The sequence below is a fragment of the Pristis pectinata genome, chromosome 6 (assembly GCF_009764475.1).
Source record: "Pristis pectinata isolate sPriPec2 chromosome 6, sPriPec2.1.pri, whole genome shotgun sequence".
Taxonomy (NCBI): domain Eukaryota; kingdom Metazoa; phylum Chordata; class Chondrichthyes; order Rhinopristiformes; family Pristidae; genus Pristis; species Pristis pectinata.
The window spans coordinates 98491587-98513064 of record NC_067410.1 but is presented as its reverse complement, the minus strand read 5'-3'; the positions used below and the strand labels follow the sequence as shown (position 1 = coordinate 98513064).

The 21478-nt window shown below is 39.5% G+C and overlaps 1 protein-coding gene across 1 annotated transcript in view; it reads right to left on the bottom strand.

The window, feature by feature from the left end:
* The window catches only part of trip12 (thyroid hormone receptor interactor 12), a 107638-nt gene that overhangs the window by 32019 nt on the left and 54141 nt on the right, over positions 1-21478 (bottom strand). The window contains 11 exon segments of the mRNA XM_052017189.1: positions 4366-4408; positions 4411-4502; positions 5156-5330; positions 7749-7849; positions 9149-9347; positions 9522-9640; positions 10808-11036; positions 14364-14517; positions 16614-16770; positions 17345-17462; positions 18026-18191. Of these exon segments, the coding sequence (XP_051873149.1) occupies positions 4366-4408; positions 4411-4502; positions 5156-5330; positions 7749-7849; positions 9149-9347; positions 9522-9640; positions 10808-11036; positions 14364-14517; positions 16614-16770; positions 17345-17462; positions 18026-18191 (1553 nt within the window).

Below are 21478 nucleotides of genomic sequence, written 5' to 3'. Positions count from 1 at the left end.
TTCAATTTTAAACTTTGATCAAAGGCACAGGCAGGAACTGTAGGATATGCACCATGCACAGCACTGGACAAATGAAGCTCAATGGAAATAGGTGGGCAGACACTAAGAAGGAACATCAATCTAATTGGCAAAAAAAAAAATCAAGAAAACAGCTGAGGGTGTGTACAGTTACACTCCAAAAGATGACATTTAAAGCACAGAGGACATTCAGAATTTTATGCACCATGTGGATTCCAAGAAACGGAAGCGGTATAGAAATGTACAAACTAAACAGTCTTTGCAGGAATCAGATCAGAGAATACATAATAACCAAATTAATCTAATGTGGCTGTACTGGCTGGGTGAAATATCTTACTGTTGAACCCATTCCTCTACCATAATACTTTAAAAAAATGTTATTCATAAACTTCGAATTTTTATCAACTTTGTCCACCATTTTCAAGGACACTCATCATACAACAGGCTAGTTATATTCCAATTAGTTTCATAGTGGACTGAATTTGTCTTTCCTGAAATTAAGAAAAATCTGCCCAGAAAAGTAGAAGGGATTATGTGCTGCTCTTGCAGGTGGGCAGGACAAAGATGGTGATTAGAGACCACATGAAGACAGAATATATTATTGGATTGGTTGTGCAAAACAAAGTGCTTGTCTTTTAGCAGAGTTGCACAATTAAAGCCCCCATTTGCTTTCCCAGAGGAATGTAATAAACACGTTGGCACATTTCCAAGTGTAGAAGCATTTATCCATTGTTATGATTTATAATTCTAGGGGCAAATCCTACTAACACAGATTAGGTGATGACCTTTCTCACTGCTGTATTTTGACTGGCTACTTTAGATACGTTACAATGATCATATCCCAAGTTGTAATTCAATGAAAAACTGGCTTTCATATTCCTTTCGTGATGTCGCAAAGTGATTCAAAGATGATGAACACTTTTGCCTCGAGTTCATTCACCACTGTAACATAGGAAAACCATAGAGGTCCATTTGCACTCAGGAGACTCCCACTAAACAGCAATGTGCTTATGGCAAGAACATTCTGATGAAGGGTCTTCAGCCTGAAACATTGTCTCTGCTTCTCTTCCCACTGACGTGACCTGACCTGCTGAGCATTTACTGTTTAAGATTTCCAGCGTCTGCAGTTTTTTTGTTTGATTTCTAGAGATTCATAATCCTCAGAAAACGTTTAGCCTCATCTCTGCCAAAGATGGGAGATCCTCTTTAACCATAGACCCAGAGTTCTAGATTCTTACATGGACCCCTAGTTGTAATTCCCCAAGAGAAATCATTCTCTCCACATCCACCCTGCCAAAACTTTTCAGGATCTTATTAAGTTGGCTCTCAATCTTCTAAAGTTATGGAGTTGTACAGTATAGAAACAGGCCTTCAGCTCACTGTGTCTATGCTAACCATCATGCATGTCTATGCTAACCCCAATTGCCTGCATTAACTCCATATCCCTCTGTGCCTAAGTCATTCAAGTACCTGTCCAGATGCCTACTAAATGTTGCTACTGTTCCTGCCTCCACCACTTCCCATGGCAACTCATTCTAGATACCAACTAATGTGTGAAAAACTTACACTTCACATCCCTTTTAAATGTTTTCCTTCTCACCTTAAACCTATGCCCTCTAGCTTTCGTCACCCCTGCCATGGCCTAACCGACATCTGTAACATGTCTCAATTCTTGCACTCAATGCCTCAGCTGATGATGACAAGTATGCCTTATGCCTCCAACTCGCTGTCGACCCATGATGCACTTTCAGGGTACCACGTACTTGTACCCATGCTTCTGTTCAACAACACTTCAAGGCCCTGCCATTCACTATGTTCTGCCCTGGTTTAACTTCCCAAAATGCATCACTTTGCATTTGTCTGAGCTAAATCCCATCTGCCATTCCTTTGCCCACTTTCCCAATTGATTAACATCTTATTAACCTCCATCAATCTTCTTCACTGTCCACTATACTACTAATTTTGGTGTCACTGGCAAACAATCATTCCACCCATATTCTCATCCAAGTCATATGTGTGAGAGAGGACCCAATACCGATCTCTGCGGCACACCACTGGTCACCGGCCTCCAATCTGAAAAACAACCCTCTACTACCACCCTCTGACTCATTCCATCAAGCCAATTTTGAATCCATTTAGCGAGCTCACCTTGGATCCCACATGTTCTAACCTTCCACACCAGGCTACCATGCAGGACCTTGTCAAAGGCCTTGCTAAAGTCCACGTAGACAACGTCTACTGCCCTGCCCTCGTCAATTCTGTTCTTCAAAAAAACTCAAATTCGTGAAACATGATTTCCAATGAGCCAAATCAGTCCTTGCCTTTCCAAATACAAATGCATCCTCTCAGAATGCCTCCTAGAAGCTCTCCCACTACTAATACAAGGCTCACCAGACTACAGTTCCCTAATTTATCCCTGCTGCACTTTTTGTTACATTAGATATCTTTCAATCTTCTAGTACTTCACCAGTGGCAACCATGTTACAAAACTCTCTGCAAGGGCCCAGGCAATCTCCTCCCTTGCTCACCATAACAGCCTAGGATACACCTGGTCAGGCTTCAGGGATTTATCCACCTTTATGCATTTCAGGACATCACTGTTCCCTCCCCTGAACTCGTTAGCTTCTATGTCCTTCTCTACAGTAAATACAGATGTGAGATATTCATTTAAGAACTTGTCCATTTCCCCATGGTTCCATACACAGATTTTCACATTAATCCTCAAGGGAACCTACTCGCTCTCTAGCTACCCTTTTACTCTTAGCATACTTAAAGAATATTTCAGGATTCTTATTATTCGTAAAAGATATCTCATGGCACCTTTCTACCCTCCAAATTTCCTTGTGTAGACCGACATCCTTTATACCCTTTTAAGGACTTGCTTGATCCACGCTCGCATATACCTGACATATGCCTCCTTTATCCTGACTAGACCCTCAATCTCCCTTGTCACTCAAGGTTCTCCAATCTTGCTAGGCTTGCCTTTCACTCCAACAGGAACACACTATCCCTGAACTCGTCTCACTTGCCAGACGTTCCTTACCAGCGAACAGCCTCTCCCAAACAAATTTTGAGAGTTCCTGTCTGATGCCATTGAAACCAGCCTTCCCCCAACTTAGGGCTTTAACTTGAGGGCCAGTCTCGTCATTTTCCATGACTATCTTAAAACTAATAGAATTATGGTCACTGGTCCCAAGTGCTTCCTCACCAACACACCAACCACTTGTCCAGCCTCATTCCTAAGAGGTCAAGTGTAGCCCCTTCTCTAGTAGGGACAGCTACATATTGCTGCAGAAAACTTTCCTGGACACATTCAAATTCCGCCCCATCTAATCCCTCAGCACTAAAGCCAGTTCCAGTCAATATTATAATCACCTCCTATTACAACTTTTTTTTTAATCCTACACCCATCTGTGAGTTCCCTATATATACACTCCTCCTATTTCTGCTGACTCTTGGGGGGGGGGGGGGGGGGGGGGGGGGGGGGGAAGCCTATATACAAATCCATTAAAGCGATCTCCCCTTTATTTCTAAATTCCATAAGGCCTAACAGATACAAGCCCAACTGGCCAACCTGTCCTCATAAGCGAATCCATTTCAATTATTAATCAAATACACTTTCTCTGAACTGCTTTCAATGCACTGTCATTCATTAACACCAATGCTGTATAAAGTACTCCAGATATGGTTTCACCAATAACTCATACAAATGAAGCATAACCTCCCTAACTTTTTACATCAGTTTCCCTAACATTTGCAGTTTTCTGATTTACTTGGTCTATTTTCTTGCTGTAATAATAGCCTTTTGCAAATCATTTCTACAACATCTCGATCCCTCCATCTCAGAGTTCTGCAATCATTCACCATTTAGATAATATGCTTCCTTTTTATTTTAATGCCAGAACAGACAGTTTCACATTTTCTCCCATTATAGTCTATCTGAAAGATCTTTGGCCACTCAAAATATCAATATTTCTTTGTGACGTCATGTTCACTTCACAACTTTCCTACCCATCTGTGTTTCATCCAGTTAGTTGGAAATTTGAATTGAAATAATGGATTTTTCCAAATGATGAAAAGTATGCTACCACCTCTTGCAGCTGAACAAGGTGATAGGCAAGAATTGTCTATCTGATAAGCAATGAAATGTTGGGGAACTGGGCCATGGAGATGAAAGATTAAAACAACTTGACCCAATGTTTACCGTACAAGGATTTCCAACCTGTGGTGTGAACACAAAGTTAATTATACACGAGTTGGCCACTTGAAATCTTTTCAAGTTGCAGCCCGCAATGCAAATCATTTATTCCTATTGGTTTTTCAAAAGCTTTTGATTCAGACCTGCCAAACTTAGTTGTTTCAGTGGCAGAGCAAAGTCTCTGAAGAACATCAGTGCTGGATTGCTTGCATCCACATTCTCTGAGGTGAAGTAACGGTCAACAAATTTATGGGCTTGTTCCTTTATCCATACTTTTATCTTCTCTCTGAAAGAAAAGTGCTTGTTCAAAATACAAATGGCAATACTGAAACGTATGGTACTAACAGTGTATAAAAATGCCACACAGTTCCACATTTTATTCCCCTATACAAAATTTGCCTTGGTAGCAATGGTGATAAAGTACAACACCTATGAGTATTCTTCCAAGAATGGACATGGACTCGTACAGGCTGCTTATGCCATGTTAGGACTGAAAGAAACAAAAAAAACTGGCGACTTTGGACAGCAAGATTAAATGCTTCGGGAATTAATGCAGTTTCAGCACTGAGATCATAAGTAAATGCTTGAACTGCCACTGGTTTAAGTGAATGCACTCCGTGCAAGCACAAATTTTCAGATAGCTATCAAAGCATTAACTGGAGTAAACTTAACATCTGGTTATCAATTATGTCTGTGGCATAACAGATTGGAAAATAAGTAATACTCTTTTAGCTAGTTTCACATCAATCACCTTGATAAACTTTATGCCACCACCAATTAAACTGGTGGATAATAGTACTGTTGAGCAACCTTCCAAATAAAGCATAAACTTAAAAATTAGAAGAACAGCAACTAAAGCTACATGCTAGTTTAATTCAATACAGTCTGAGACATCATGCAAAGTAAAAAGTTTCCTGTATACTTCCTATAAAGTAGTACCTGTTGTTTGACATGGTATCCTTTGAGGTGACCCGTGCAATGCCACTTACTCCGGCAGTGCGTGCTGGTTCGGCATTGTTGCTATTTGACTGTGTGCTTAACCTTCCCCATGTTTTGGGATTCAAACTTGCAAGGAAGGAAGATTTGGGAGACTGGGCAGCTGTAGGACTCTTTGCTGTAAGAAAAACTCAGAAGCTGGTAAAAAAGGTAGTAAGATGCACAAATTTCCACATGGAGACATTTTTATGAAGGTCAAACTTCTCTCCCAAGTTATTTCAGTTATGATATTATGCAGTGCTGAAGACAACAATGGAGCCCAATTTCAAACTCTGCCCACTATACAACCAAAACTGCTGCTGATTCACTTCTGATGTCCAATATTTTAAACAGTCCACTGTGATTTGATGTAGGCATCTTTTAAATAAATTATACAACTTTTGTATCTTTCAGGTAAACCAAACCTGGAGGTGGTAAACCTGCAGCATACCCTGAAGTGCTTGAACAAGTTCCCAAACATAACCTACTATCATAATCCAGCTGTACTGAGGCAATAAGCTCATGCACAAACTAGAGATGACAGGCCTCACCCTTGAAGTTAAAGACAACAGTATGATACCTGCACCATTAAAAATTACATGCTCATGAATACCAGGAATATTGAGTCGGATTTGAAATCTGTTAAAGTCAGAGTCACAGGTGCAGCTACAGTATATTTATAGTACAGTATCCATCAATTGTCAGGAAAATGCAAGAATCCATTATTAAGTACTAACAAAATTGTAATATGAAAGCAGAGCCGATAATCAAAACAAATGATATGACAAATCTAAATTTTTCAAGATGTTAACAAAAATGGAATCAGTGCATTTTGGATTTTCAAGTCATATTTGATATGGTGTCATACAAAATGACAATGTAAAGCAAAGGACTCATGGGATTGCACTAATATTTAACAAGTTTGGCAGTAATATCTCGCCATGAATAGGGGACAGTTTAAAGGACAGAAGGGTAAAAGTGGGTTATTTGCACATTAGTAAATGATTGGAGTTTCTGAAGGATCAGTGCTGGGTCCTCATCTACTTAATAAATTAACAATGATTTCATTTAAGGACTACATGGATTTTAGTAAGGCATTTGACAAGGTTCCACATGGTAGGCTTCTTCAGAAGGTTAGAGGGCTTGAAGCTTAGCTGTGTGGATTCAAAATTGGCTTCTGCCTGTAGAAAGCAGAGGGTTGTGGCGGAGGGAGTGCATTCAGATTGAAGGGCTGTGACTAGCAGTGCCCCACAAGGATCAGTTTCTGGGACCTCTGCTTTTCGTGATTTTTACTCATGACTTGGATGAGGGGGTAGAAGAGTGGGTTGGCAAGTTTGTAGACGACACAAAAGTTGGTGGTGTTGTGGATAGTGTGGAGGATTGTCGAAGATTGCAGAGGGACATTGATAGGATGCAGAGCTGGGATGAGAAGTGGCAGATGGAGTTCAATCCGGAGAAATGAGAGGTGGTACCCTTTGGAAGGACAAACTCCAAGGCAGAGTACAAGTTAATGGCAGGATTCTGGGTAGTGTGGAGGAAGTAGAGGGATCTGGGGGTTCACAGATCCTCAAAGTTGCCTCACAGGTGGATAGGGTAGTTAAGAAAGCTTATGGGATGTTAGCATAAGTCGTGGGATCGAGTTTAAGAGCTGCAAGGTAATGGTGCAGCTCTAAAAAAAAACTCTGGTTAGACCACACTTGGAGTACTGTGTCCTGTTCTGGACTCCTCATTATAGGAAGGACGTGGAAGCGTTGGAAAAGGGTGCAGAGGAGATTTACCAGGATGCTGCCCAGTTTAGAGAGTATGCATTATGAGGAGAAACTAAGGGAGCTAGGGCTTTACTCTTTGGAGAGGAGGAGGATTAGAGGAGACATGATAGAGGTACACAAAATATTAAGAGGAATAGAGTAGACAGCCAGCACTTCTTTCCCAGGGCACCAATGCTCAATACATGAAGGCATGGCTTTAAAGTAATGGGTGAGAAGTTCAAGGAAGATATCAGAGGAAGGTTTTTTTTTTACCCAGAGAGTGGTTGGGGCATGGATGGTGGGGGGCAGGTACATTGGTCAATTCAAGAGATTGCTAGATAAGCATATGGAGGAATTTAAAATAGAGGGATATGTGGGAGGAAGGGGTTAGAGCGTCTTAGGCGAGGTTTAAAGGTCGGCACAACATTGTGGGCCGAAGGGCCTGTATTGTGCTGTACTGTTCTATGGTTAATATTTGATGACAATACAAAGCTGGGTGGGAGAATGAACTGCAAGGCAGATGGGTTAAGCAAGTGGGCAAGGTTGCAGATAAGGTGTTAAATACAAAAACATGCAGTTGTTCAGAAGGATAAATAGCAAAATGATTTCAGTCTTGAATTTTTGATCACATTTGTTAATCCCATAGATACAAGCAGAAGTAGAATTCAATATTCTTGGCTCTAACTTCTGGAAGTCAGTCATATACTCCAATATTGTTTTCCCACACAATACTTCAAATGTGTAAACCGAGTACCAGCAAAAAATTAAATTTTCATTATTAGTAAACCATAACATTATAGGAACCATACCTTGATTGTCTACTTTGTCATCATCTCTTGGAGGTGAATACTTTGTCCTCCTGGTTACACGTTTTGGCAATCTTTTCCTCTTTAAGACATCACTTAATCGGCTGGAAAGAAAAAAGATAGTCTTAAAGGTGGCCCTGGCTGAATCTTAGAATGGATTAGATATGTAATTTACAATCAGGGCAAATTGAGCAGCTTTTTTTTATATATATAAAAAACATAGTAAAGCACCACAAACTACAATGAAGCAGATCATCAGTTAATAGTATCTGTGGTGTTGGTCAAGATACAAATGCATTTGTTTCCTTAGTGTCTTGGCCAACATTACAGAAAGTAGCTACATCTTACAGCTGCTAACACATCATACTATGCTGTTGACAGCAGTAAATACTAAGGTTTTCATTTTGCCTTCACTAGTCCAACAGAATGCATGCTGATGTACATTGAATTGGTTCCAAGAAACTAGATTAATTTTTATCCAGGAATATCAGATCAACCTTTAAAACATGTGTCAATCTATTCTCCAAGTACTAATGCAGAAAAAAAGTACCACCGGCCAAAAAAAAAGCATGGTTTTAAATATACTGACAGAAATAAGTCACGTAACCCAGTTAAGACTTTATACTCCATTCTAAAATGAAAACCTAAATTTTCCTGAATGTCCCATTCATCCCTAGATTCATGTTAACACTCAGCATTTTTGCTGTCCAAATGGCAAGCAGATGAGTGTGCAGATTTTTCTTCCAGCCAGCAAGTTAAAATTAAATGCCGAGTATATCCTTTCACATACCCAACCTTCTACATCATTGATCAGAATAGCTTGTTATTTATCAGAAACAAATGTTAAGCAGCCTCGAGATACTACATAGAACCAAGTATTACCCTAAGGTACAGGTTTCATTAGTGGCTCAGTCATATTTTCTAAATTAACATCAGTAAAATTTAGTATCTGGCAATTTAATTTACCCGAGCAAATCAGGTACCCCCATCATTTTAAATTACAAACATTATTACACTTCACTGCCTACAAAGATTTCAGAACTCAAGTTCGTACTAGGTTAATTTGAGGATATGTTTCTGTTAACAATTAATTGTACTTCAGGTTTACATGATGCCTGAAAAAACCATATACTGAACCTTTACTGTTGTGGCTGCGTTGTTTAATAAAGTATGAATCATAGAAACAATGAGGCTTCACCAAGTGGCAACTTATAATACAAGGTACCTACCACATGTTGTTTTCAATAAGTCTAGACCAAAATGCAAGGCATTTAATAATAGGTGGTACCCGTTTTTAAGTTCACCTACTTAATATTGAATATTATCAATCTATTTGTGGAGCAATGCAGTCCCAATTTGATTAGAATACAAGAGCATTTTGAATGCAAAAACTTCAAACTTACCCCTGGGGGCTCAAATCCAAAGAGTCATCCATACTTTGGAAGCTGGGGGATCCTAGATCAGGAATGGTATTGCTTGCAGCTGTGGCTGTGCTAATTGTAGCTGTTGTGCCCAGACTTGCTATCCCACTACTGCATGCCTTAGGAGGGCTGGTCAGTAGAGTCTCAGACTCTGCTAAATTTTTCACTTGATGCATCACACCTTTGACCAAAATGAAAAAGTTATTTAGTATTTTATATTTCACCCAAAATTCCCGATTTTAACTACAGAAAGGAATAGGAAAAAAATCAACACTGCGCTTAACCCTAGAAAGAGATCATCTGTAAGAATTAGTTCAATGAGTAAAGCCCACAAGATGTAAGAAATTTTTTGAACCTTCTCTTCTGAAGTAAACGCTGAAAATATCTGGTAACTTCTGCATTAAAATCTCTGCCATCTGAAGTGCTCCTACTACGATCTTGAAATCTTGACTTGATAGCATGGAAGCAATGTGGCTGTTGGAGTTTGGTGGTGGGATGGGAGGGTGGGGGGGTGGGTGGGTGGTAGAAAATAAAGGTATGATCAGTTCATGTTACTTTGAGTCATTACAGGTTAAGAGACAACTACATTAAAGATTTGGAATGCACATTCTCCCAAATTAACTAATTTAACTAGTTACTTACATTTTTACAATTCAATACATTACAACAGGAGTTGCAATATCTGAAAATCAACAGATTGATTAGTATGAAAGTTTCAATACTAAGCTCATATTAAGTTGATCCCATCAATGCAGTGTGTGCATGCATTTATAAAACATAAAACTAGTCATTCCATTCTTCTCCAAGGCATCATTCCTTGTATGAATGCCAAGAGGAAGACACAACTTGTTCAAGAATTCAGGTCATATCTAACTTTAAAGTCAATGGGGAGACACCACAGAAGGTAATTAAATCTATTAAGCCCATGCCAACTTTTTGCAAACAATTTCACAATCCAGAAAATTTAACACCTGGAAGTATTGATACATTTCAGACACTCCATTGCCTCTGATGAAAGGCTACTGAACGCATATTTACTGGCTCTCTCTACAGATGCTGCTTTATTTAACAAGGGCTTCCAATACGGCTTCTATTTCAGGTATCTAGTGTGTGCAGTATGCTACTTTTGGACTTGCATATCACAAATTGTCATTTGTTTCTTCCCCTTCCCCCCCACAAAGTTCTGTCACCTCTGGTTATTTTGCCAATTAATTTAGAACTACATCCTATGGCTAATGGCCCTCCTGCTTTTATCATCATAAGAGATTTGAAAAGGGACTTGAAGGGCAACTTTTTCCACCTAGAGGGTGGTGAGTATATGGAACAAGCTGCCAGAGGGAGTGGTTGAGATGGGCACAATAGTACCATTTAAGAAGCACTTAGATAGGTACATGCAGGAGTAGGGCTTAGAGGGATATGGGCCAAACACAGGCAAATGGGACTAGATAGGTGGGCACCACGGTCAGTATGGGTTCACTGGGCCAAAGGGCATGTATCCGTGCTGTATTTGCTCTATGACTCAAACTCAACACTAGGGCAATTAGTCTTTTCACAAATGCTCAATACTCAAGTCCTAAGTGTTCAGAAAAAAAGTTGTGTACATTCTACAGAAGTCCAAAGCATTCTACAATCAATACTCACCTGGAAACAGCGTGATTTTTTAGAACATCCTTTAGAAGTTCAGCATCAGCAAAATAAATTATTCTAAGAATTGCTCTAAGGCACTTGTGTCTGACAGCAGGTCCAGCTGACGAACTATACACTTCATACAACACACCAAACAATGTCTTTATAAAGCATTTAGCCAGGTCTGGATCCTCTCTCATTAGTTGAGCACGTGCATCATCCTTCCTGGTTTCAGAGTGACCACCTACATAATAATAAAAAAACAAAACATCAGACTACGTTATTCTGACAGCTCCCATATTTGCATCAACATTCATAATAGTTCAGTTACTTTACCGAATTCTGGGAAGTGCTATCCAGTGGTGTGGAATTGAGGTAAAATGCTAACCTATTCCTGAACCATCTCAAATATCTTTTAGCTAAATGTACAAAACAGGCTGGCATGACTTAATATCTGTTTCTATCAATCAACTGCATAGTTGCTTAAGTCCAGAGTTGGAGATTTGACAATATACAGAGAACAGTACAGCACAGGAACAGGAATGGTACAGTACAAAACAGGAATCGCAAGAAATCTATGCCAAAGAATATTATTGAATTCAGCTAATAAAACTTTAAAAGTTGTCACTAGGAAGAAAAAAATCTTGCTCTTACTCTGGTCTGTGTAACAACCTGGCCTTTGAGTGATACATGAAAGGGCAGGGGTGTTCTGGAAAGCACCAAACCACAATATGGGAGGATATGAACAAACAGCCTCTTATTTACCAGGGATAGAAATAAAACAATCTAAACAAATCCTTAATGTAAGAATTTTCTTATTCCCCCATGCAAGTATTGAAGCTACTAAAATAACACACATGCAGAAGTCAAATTCAGAACCCATTTCAGTAGTGCAATATTAAGCAATGTATTGCATTTTTAACTGACATGGATAATATTGAGCTGGGAGAGTTCCAACAGTAATAACCATTCAGAATACAATCTATGCTTGTTCACTTTCCCATTCCTGTAAGGAAATAATTTACCATAAAAAATTCTACATAAAACACCAACCTGGTTGGAGCATTATGACCACTAATTATAGGTACCAAACTTTTGAAAATGCAAGGTTTTGAAAAGATAAAGTAATTTACAAGAATGATTCCAGATATGAGGGATTGCAATACATGTGAAGTAACAACTGACCCAATTCCAGCAGATTCCTTGGAGGATTTAGAGAAATTTTTCCAACAGTTTAAGGGTCAAGAACCAGAGGCAACTCAAGGAAATAAGCCTTTCTCCCCCCCAATAAGTGGTTGGAATCTGAATTGCAATGTCTATTGATGTGCACACAATGCAGTTAAAACATTCAAAAGGGAAACTGGGAAAACTCTTAAATACAGAAGGTTTTACAAAGTGGGAGAGGAAAGAACCCAAGTACAGGAGTAACAACTCTTCCAAAGGGCCTACAGAGACCCAGTGGACATAATGACCTTCTTCAGGTGCACAATTCCATTACTTTATTAAATGTTGCCTCAGCTAGCCCTAAATCTACAGCCTTTCAGGTGGTCTTCAAAAAAATAATAAATCACTAACCAAACAAAATACTGGAGGAAAAAATTATCAACTATGATCCCAAAGCATAAACCTGTATATAGAACATACAGCATAGTATGACACAGTACAGCACAGGAACAGGCCCTTCAGCCCACACTGTGCCGAACATGATGCTGAATTAAATTCTCTTCTGCCTGTACATGATTCATATCCCTCCATATTCACATGCCTATCCTAACAGCTTTTTAAATGCCACTATTGTACCTGCTTCCACCAGCCCAATCTCCCCTCCACCCCCACAGCAGCCTGTTCCAGCCACAGAGTGACACTATAGAAAACAAAAATTGCCCTGCACATCTCCTTTAAGCTTTCTCCCCCACCTTAAATGCACATCCTCTAGTACTTGACACTTCTATCCTGTGAAAAAGGATCCGACTGTGCCTCTCAATCTTATAAACTTCTATCAGGTCTCCCCCTCAGCCTCCGATGCTCCAGAGAAAACAATCAAAGTTTGTCCGACCTCTCCTTATAGCTCATACCCTCTAATCCAGGCAACATCCTGGTAAACCTCTTCTGCACCCTTTCCAAAGCCTCCACATCCTTCCTGTAATGGGGCAAACCAAATTTGAACACAATATTTCAAGCTTAACCAAAGTTTTATATACCTGTAATATGACTTCCTGACTCTCGTACTCAGTGCCCTGACCAATGAAGGCAAGCATCCCTTATGCCTGCTTTACCATCTACTTGCATGGCCACTTTGTGAGCTATGGACTTGACAGTTCAGGGTCCTGCCATTAACTGTATACTTCCCCATTACATTAGACCTCCCATCTACATTTTCATCACTGATCCCCACGGAACACCACTGGCCAAAGACCTCCAGCTAAATTAACACCCTTCCACGGGTAAGCCAATTCCGAATCCAAACTACCAAGTCACCGTGGATACCATGCATCTTAACCTGTATCAGCCTACCACAAGGGATCTTGTCAAATGCCTTACTAAAATCCACGTAGACAACATTCACTGCCCAACTCTCGTGAATCACCTTTGTCACCTCCTCAAAAAACTCAATCAAGTTTGAAAGATATGACCTGACCTCTCTACAAAGCCATGCTGACAGTTTCTAATCAGACCATGTTTTTCCAAATGCACACAAATCCTAAGAATAGTCTCCAATACCTTCCCTACTACTGACGTGAGGCTCATTGGCCTATGTCCTGAATTATCCCCATTTCCCTTTTTGAACAAAGGAACAATATTGGCTACTCTCCAGTCTTTCTGGACCTCGTCTGTCACTAGTGAAAATACAAGTCTTCACCAAGGCCCCAGCTAACTCCTCCTGCCTCTCAATAACCTGGGATATATCTTATTAGGCCCTGGGGACTGAACCACCTCGATGCTCTTCAAAAGAGCCAGTACCACCTCAATGTTCTTCAAAAGACACACTACCACCTTGATGCTCTCCAAAGGACACAGTACCACCTCCTTTCTGATCTCAAAATGCTCTAGCACATTAGGATGCCACACTGCTCTCACTATCCTCCATGCCCTCTTCCTTAGTGAATATTAATGCAAACTATTCATTTAGTATTCATTGTAGATTCAAGTCTCACTCTGGGTCTTGAATGAAAACTGGTATGTTACTGAATATCAGTCAGTCCAAAGTATTAAATCAATCTGCTCTCAGAAAGACAAAAGATCCACTGCACACTCTGAACAGCAGTGTAGTTCTCCATATAGTCCTTTGAGTTACATTACTGATTGAGGATCTTTTTAAGTGCATGAAGCATAATAACAACTCAAGTATTGGATGGTTAAACCAGCTGTAAGGCATTATGCACTGTCTAGCATTGTTGGAAAGTGCCACATAAATTGAAGTTGTTTCTTATCCAACTTTCAACCATTTCGTGTACAAAAGCAGCTTTGGTTAAAAGATTCAAGTTAATGCAAGTGTACTTTCAAAACCTTATATTACCTCCTCAGTGACAAATAAATGATGTTTCTGATTGATTCACAGGGCAGTACTCACCTGTATTTGTGTTGGCCAATGGATTGGGTTTTCTCTGAATAGCACGGGCTGTCCCAGTGTCCTCATTGATCTGCTGCATAGAGTTAAAGTCAATAGTATAAACTCGACCCAATGTTGACAAGCTTATTTCATCCTCACCCACTTGATGGGCCGCCTGTGAACAATGTGAACAGACCGTCAAAGCATACAAAAAAGATTACTGCAGACCTAAGATCTGAATGCTTGCCAGTGTGTCCAAGGTACTTTGGTCAATACTTACAAGGATGTGTGGGGCATTTCAGCTTCAGCTTGCAGCCCATTCCCACTTCTCTACTCACTGCAAATCATATACATGCCTGCGCATATAAAGATATGCTGTGTTTCAAGTCTGATGTATTAACAGGAATGCATGAATCACAGCATGGTGACATAACTTAATTTGTATCATGTATTTTCTGGAACTATTAACTGGGATCTGATGCCACTTATGATTTAGTGACTCATTAGGATTTTCACGCTTCTTTTAGGACTACGAATATAGCATAAAAATTGTCAGCTTCACCACAAGTGAGGAGATGACACAAGCTGCGGCTCATATGGTAGCACTCTCACCTTCAATACATTAGGTTATTGGATTCAAGTTCCAATCCAGAAATTGGAGCACAAAAATCTAAATACTCTGGTATTGTACTGTGAGACTGCTACACTGGCATTGTGTGCCACCTTCTGAGTAATACATTAAACCAAGGACAGTGAGGGGGGAAAAAAAGCTTTTTTTAAGTGGTAAAAACTCCTTTGGCACCATTTTGAAGAGCTGGGAGTTATCCCTGGTACCCTTAGCAACAGTTTTCTTTCAGATCAATTTAAGATTATGGCCTTTATTTATTACATTGCTGTTTATTAAGAGCTTAAGTGCACAAACTGTCTGGCCCTTCTCTAAAATTAGAAGAGCAATAATACTTCTGGAGTATTTCATTGTTGAAGGCTTTCTAATTCCCCGAGATTGTCAAAATATATAACGGAAAACTCTTCATTGTTCATACAATGTTTTGAGTTTAGTTTTCATTTGCTTTGAGACTAAATTTTGTCTTTTGTTTCCCCAGGGGCAAACATACAAGGGCTGAGGTGAGATGAAAAAAATCAAATTAAAAATAAAATTCAGAATTCAAATTTTAAACCTTAAATTTACACTTGCATTATTTACTTTGGTTTATTCCCCCCCATACATTTCAATCTTAAATAGCAAAGCAACTGATCAATTAACTCACAATGCTTGCTGGTAACAGCCAATTTCTAGAATACAATTTGAATATTGTCATTTTAAATCCCATGTGGTTTTCTGTGATAAATGAGTCATTAAAAAAAAAGACAGTTTGAAAGGGAATTATGAAGGTTTCAAATTACTTCAAAATTTCAACAGAGCCCAGATCTTTAAATGTTGTTTGGGGTACAGGAATACTGGCAAATCAGCATCCCCAGGTATTTTGAAAGTTTAAGACTCAACCATAGTGCAGGATTATAATCACCTCTATGTTAGACCAAATGACAGATTTTTATAAGGAACAGCTACTAAAATTTTTTTTAATTCCCCCATTTAATTCAATTTCAGAACATACTTTTTGAAATTGCAGTCATTTGTCACTAACTAGCATCACCAAATCACTCTCTTAACCAAACTAATGGGCTACCGTAATGGAACTTATTGTGAATAGCAGCTCTCCATACGAGTTTCGTGATCAAAGTAGAATGCATCTCCTTATCTGTACTGACGAACAGTTACTGAACAGAAGCAGTTCTGATAAAGTCCATTGACACGAAATGTTAATTGCTTTTATTTCTAATTTCCAGCATCAGCAGTATTTTGCTTACATTAGAACTGGGGACTGTCAATTAAGTACTTCTAATTTTCTATCAAATTAGGTACAGAGGGTCCAGATACGGGAAAGAGGGCTTTAAATCAAGGAACTTAACAATCAAGGTAAGCATTGTTCAACAAAATCTCCAATAAGAATGAGACTCCAGAATTGGTTATTTTCAGAGCCGGGGGAGTTGCTTGAAGCTGGGCAATTTACTCTGCAATACGTGCTGATAACTTCATTTTTACTGTAAAACTCAGCCGAAATTTGAGTCTTGCTAGTTCTGTAGAACCACCAGGCTCCAGTACTCATACCATGGTAGAGCAAGAATAAAAATGTAGCAATCATCCCACCCATTCCAACCCACTCTTCCATATCCCTCCCCTTGGTGATACCATATACTGAAATAGTATACCTCTATTATGCGACTATCGATTCGGTTGTACGGATGCCACAGACCTCGGTCATCACGCCATTGCCATATTGCACCATCTGTATTTTGTGCACTTCCCTTCTTGAGCATGGTATCAACAGCAAAAATTCCTTCTTTGGGTAGACAGGGCATCAATTCACTGCAAGAGAAAAAAGTCAGATTCTAATTAACTTTTTGCATTTTTATATGGTGATATTGTGTGGACACAGCCACATTAAAGACAATACAGAAATATTTAATCACTATATCAGTAGAACCCACTTGCATATTAAAAGTGGACTTATGCTAACCAGCAACGTCAAGATTTAATGACCATTTGTCTTTCACAAGTGTGCACAGTTCATTCAAGTAATTCAGTACACGGAAACATACAGCTCAGAAGGAAGCTCTCTTCAGCTTTTATTCCTCTGATTTCTTCCAACACCCCCCCCCCCCCCACCGCAAAGAATTATCCAAATAATTCCACCTCCTGCACTTTCTTTTTTTGGGAAAAGGGCAAATACAGCGAGGCAGAGTGGAAGAGGTATATTCTTATTAAAATTCTAATTTCTAAAATTAGAAATAGCAATTTGTTGTCAGTCTCCACTATCAGTTTCAAAACTGAGCAATCATAGACATTCTTTACCATTACCTAAGAAATGGGTTTAATTTCAATGGGGCAATAACTGTTGCCAAGATCAAAATGTCTCATAATATCCTACAAAACATCTCACCAGATAAGGGAAGTAAGCTCGTAAAGTTCCTGTGGACTTCTCGGTACAAGATCAATTTGTTCTTGGCAGCTGCCACTTGAAGCTCCACAAAGTAAAAATCGCAGTGTTTCTGCAATGTCTGAGGAGAAGTAAAATAGATCAGCTGTTACCTTTTAGTTCATTGTAGCCTGGATATACAGGAACACCACCCCCACTCATTGTAGTCAGTATTTTTAATTAGAGTTGTAACACCCAAATTTGCATGTTGTTAAGACATCAGAGCTTCAATCAGCCTTACCATTGAAAATAATTATCCAGTTGTCCACATTCAGACTCAGGTGGACAGTATCTGCTGTTACACTTTTGCATGTTGCCCAGAGATGTTAATATTTGAAGAATTATGAAGGGCTATTATTAAAGATACACTTTCAAACAAAATTTGAACTCAATTGACTAAAGAACAATAGAGGAAATAAGAGCTTCACTACATTTTGGTAAACAATATCACTTGATAGAGCTCTCAGCTCAGTTGGTGACACTTCATAACACAACCTAATTTTAAATATATCTTGAAGTATTTCAGCTTACGAAGTGCTAAGATAAGCACCCCAATGTTATGGTGCCATGTCTTAGTGAATTGGATATTAGTATACTCAAAGGCTAATCACTTGCTCCCAATGAATCTGGAAAATAAATACTCACTTTGCTTCATAAGCTGCACAGCCAGGGTAGGACAGTTCGAACACATCAAGGAGAACATGCGGACCACCATTATAAACATGCCAGAGCTGAGAATTGGGGGAGTCACCACCAGGAGCTGCTGTATGTTTGTCAACAAATCCGGGGATGCTACCTGCTGCAGCAGGTTCTATAAATAGAAAAAATTATCACCTCATTAATCATACCCTCAGCATATTAGACATTGATGGTAAATAAAACACTTACAGTCTATAATCATCCCTCTATCTATAGACGAAATAACATACAACCAGCAGAATCATTTCTCAGATGTCAATGTGGCAATTATGAAAGGACGTTTTCAACACTGCAGATTTTACAGCTGTACACTTTAATTTCTTATTACTAAATTGCAAATGTAAATAAGAAAACATGAATAAATTGCTTCAAACTGAAAAATATCCTAGCATCTCAAAACTGATCCCCAGAGTTCAAAGGTTCAGATGTGTGTCTTTAACTTAGAAGAAACCAATTTTACCCTCTTCAAAATGGAATTGCACACAAAAAAATACTACACATTAAAATGGAGAAGTCTGATTTTTGTCCCTTCCAAGAAGATGGCAGCTTGAGAGTCATTCATCTTTGCCCAATGCAAGGATTGTTCTGATCACAAAGCACTGAAATTTAATTGAAGGTGTTCTGCAATTGACTACTCAACCCAGTCATGTCACTAAGTTCAAATACGTTTCCATAACTTTGTTATTCAACATCCTAGTTTCTGGAATTATGCAGGTGGTGTTAATGCATTAGTTCTCATCAGGAAAGCTGGGTGTACTAAAACACTCAAAATTTGAATGTCTTGACAGGCTGCAATTAATTAAATACTTAACACCAGAAACAAAATAACTTTAATCAAGAGGAGGATATAATATTGAGTAACAAGCTCAGATGCCTGGTAAGATGATGACTGCCCACTCAAATGCTCAATCTTCATCTTAACTGAATTACCAAAATGAATTGGTGTTCTCCAAGTGCTGTCCCAATACAATGATACAGAAATACCAAAACCACAATTGAATAGATGCTGTCAACGAGGCTATTAAAGACTGCTTTTGACTACATTCAGCACCATTGACCACACACGGAGCATAAACCACCAAATCATTTGGTTCATGTGGAAGTTATTCCATGGGCTTTCCACATGTATGCAGAGTCTTCAAATTACTTGGCAGAATGGGTCAACTTATTAAAATTAGGATGGCTAAATGCAAGGCCAAAGAAGGTACTCCAACCCAAGCCTTAGTTTTTTTTTTCTCCCAAGATCATTTGACAAGGTCCTGCATGGTAGGCTGGTCCAGAAGATTAAGTACATGGGATCTATGGTGAGTTGGTAAGTTGGATACTGCATTGGCTTGGTCAAAGAAGACAGTGATGGCGGAGGAGAGTTTTTCCTGACTGGAGGTCTATGACTAGTGGTGTCCTGCAAGGATCAGTGCTGGAACCTAATATCTGGATGAAAAATGTAGGTGGTTGATGGTGAGGAAGGTTGTCAAAGAATACAACAGGATAGAGATGTTGGAAATTTGGGCAGAGAAGTGACAGATGGAGATTAGTCCTGACAAGTGAGAGATGATGCACTTTGGGAGGTCAAATGCAAGAGTCAAAGCATGGAAACGGGCCCAGAAAACAGGGAAAGACCAAAGGTATACAGTAAATGGGAGGACCCTCAAAAGCATTAATGTACAGAAGGATCACTGCTAGTTCATAGTGCTCTGAAAGTGACTTGACAAGTTGTAATTATGGTGTATGGCATGCTTGCCTTCATCAGTCAAGACATGGAGTATAAAAGTCAGGTAGTCATGCTGCAGCTGTTCAAAACTTTGGTCAGTCCACATTTGGAGAATTGTGCAGTTCTGTTCACCACATTACAAGTAGTATGTGGAGACTTTGGAGAGGGGTAGAAGAGGTTTACTGGGATGTTTCCAGGATTGGAGTGTATTAGCTATGAGGTGGACAAACTTGGATTGTCAAACTTGGCTAAAGGGTGACCTGGTAGAAGAACATAAAATTATGAGAGGCATAGGTAGGGTAGATAGTCAGTGTCTTATTCAGAGGGTGGAAATGTCAAACACCAGAGCACTTGGTTTAAGGGAGAGGGGAAAGGTTAAAGGATGTGTGTGAAGCAAGTTTGTGTTTTTAAACCAGAGTGGTAGATGCATGGAATGCACTGCCAGGGGAAGTTATAGAAGCTGATACAATTGCAACACGAGGCGTTTAGACAGATACACGAACAAGGAATAGAAGGATACGGATCACTTGCAGGCAGATTAGTTAGATTGGAATCAGTTTATTATTGTCACATATACTGAGGTACAGTGAAAAGCTTGTCTCGCATACCATTCATACAGATCAATTCATTACACAGTGTATTGAGGTAGTACAAGGTAAAACAATACAGAATGCAGAATAAAATGTAACAGCTACAGAGAGAGTGCACTGCAGGTAGACAAAGAGGTGGAAGGTCAAAAAGAGGTAGATTGTGGGGTCAAGGGTCCATCTTATCGTACCAGGGAACTATTCAATAGTCTTAAAGACAGCCGGGTAGAAGCTGTCCTTGAGCCCGGTGGTACATGCTTTCAAGATTTTTGTATCTTCTGTCCGATGGGAGAGGGGTGAAGAGAGAAAGTCTGGGGTGGCTGGTGTCTTTGGATTATGCTGGCTGCTTTACTGAGGTAGCAAGTAGTATGGACAGAGTCCACGGAAGGGAGGCTGGTTTCCGTGATGTGCTGAGCTGTGTCCACAACAAATTGGCATTGTGGTAGGTGCAGACATTGTGGACCGAAGGGCCTGTTCCTGTGCTGTATTGTTCTATTCTATGTTAACCTTATTGAAATGCCTATGTGGTATGCAAGGAAGGAAATCCAAGTGGGTAATTTAAAACAACCTCATCATTTATTGGATCTGCTTAAAACTATTGAAAGCCAATGTACACTGCTCAAATGTTTCATGATGGCAACAAAATTCTTCACTAATTTACAAACTACTAATATCAATGAAACCATCAGTGGCTTTAAATTACACACACAAATCCCAAGAACCTCAGCTCTACTGTTTCACCTTGTTAGGAATTTCAGGTTTCTATTTAATGTTTTGGAACTGTCATCTCCGGGAATGATTTTGGGGTATAGAAACAGACAGTGCAAGCACCCACGCCAGTATGTGCACTCAACAGCAGTCACAAGAATACAGACTCACATGTCACTCCCCATATTTACACACATAATCTTGGTGATCAATGCCTTGATTAGGAAATCATGCAAGTCTGATGAGATTTTAAACAAGGCTGTGTCTGCCCTCTTGTGGACTAAATTCCAAGCACTAAAGAGGATTAGAATCATTTCCTCTGAATAGGTTACAGACAATTGCTTCTGTGCCAGGGTGTCAGAACAGAATCATCCAAGATCAGAATCTATTGCT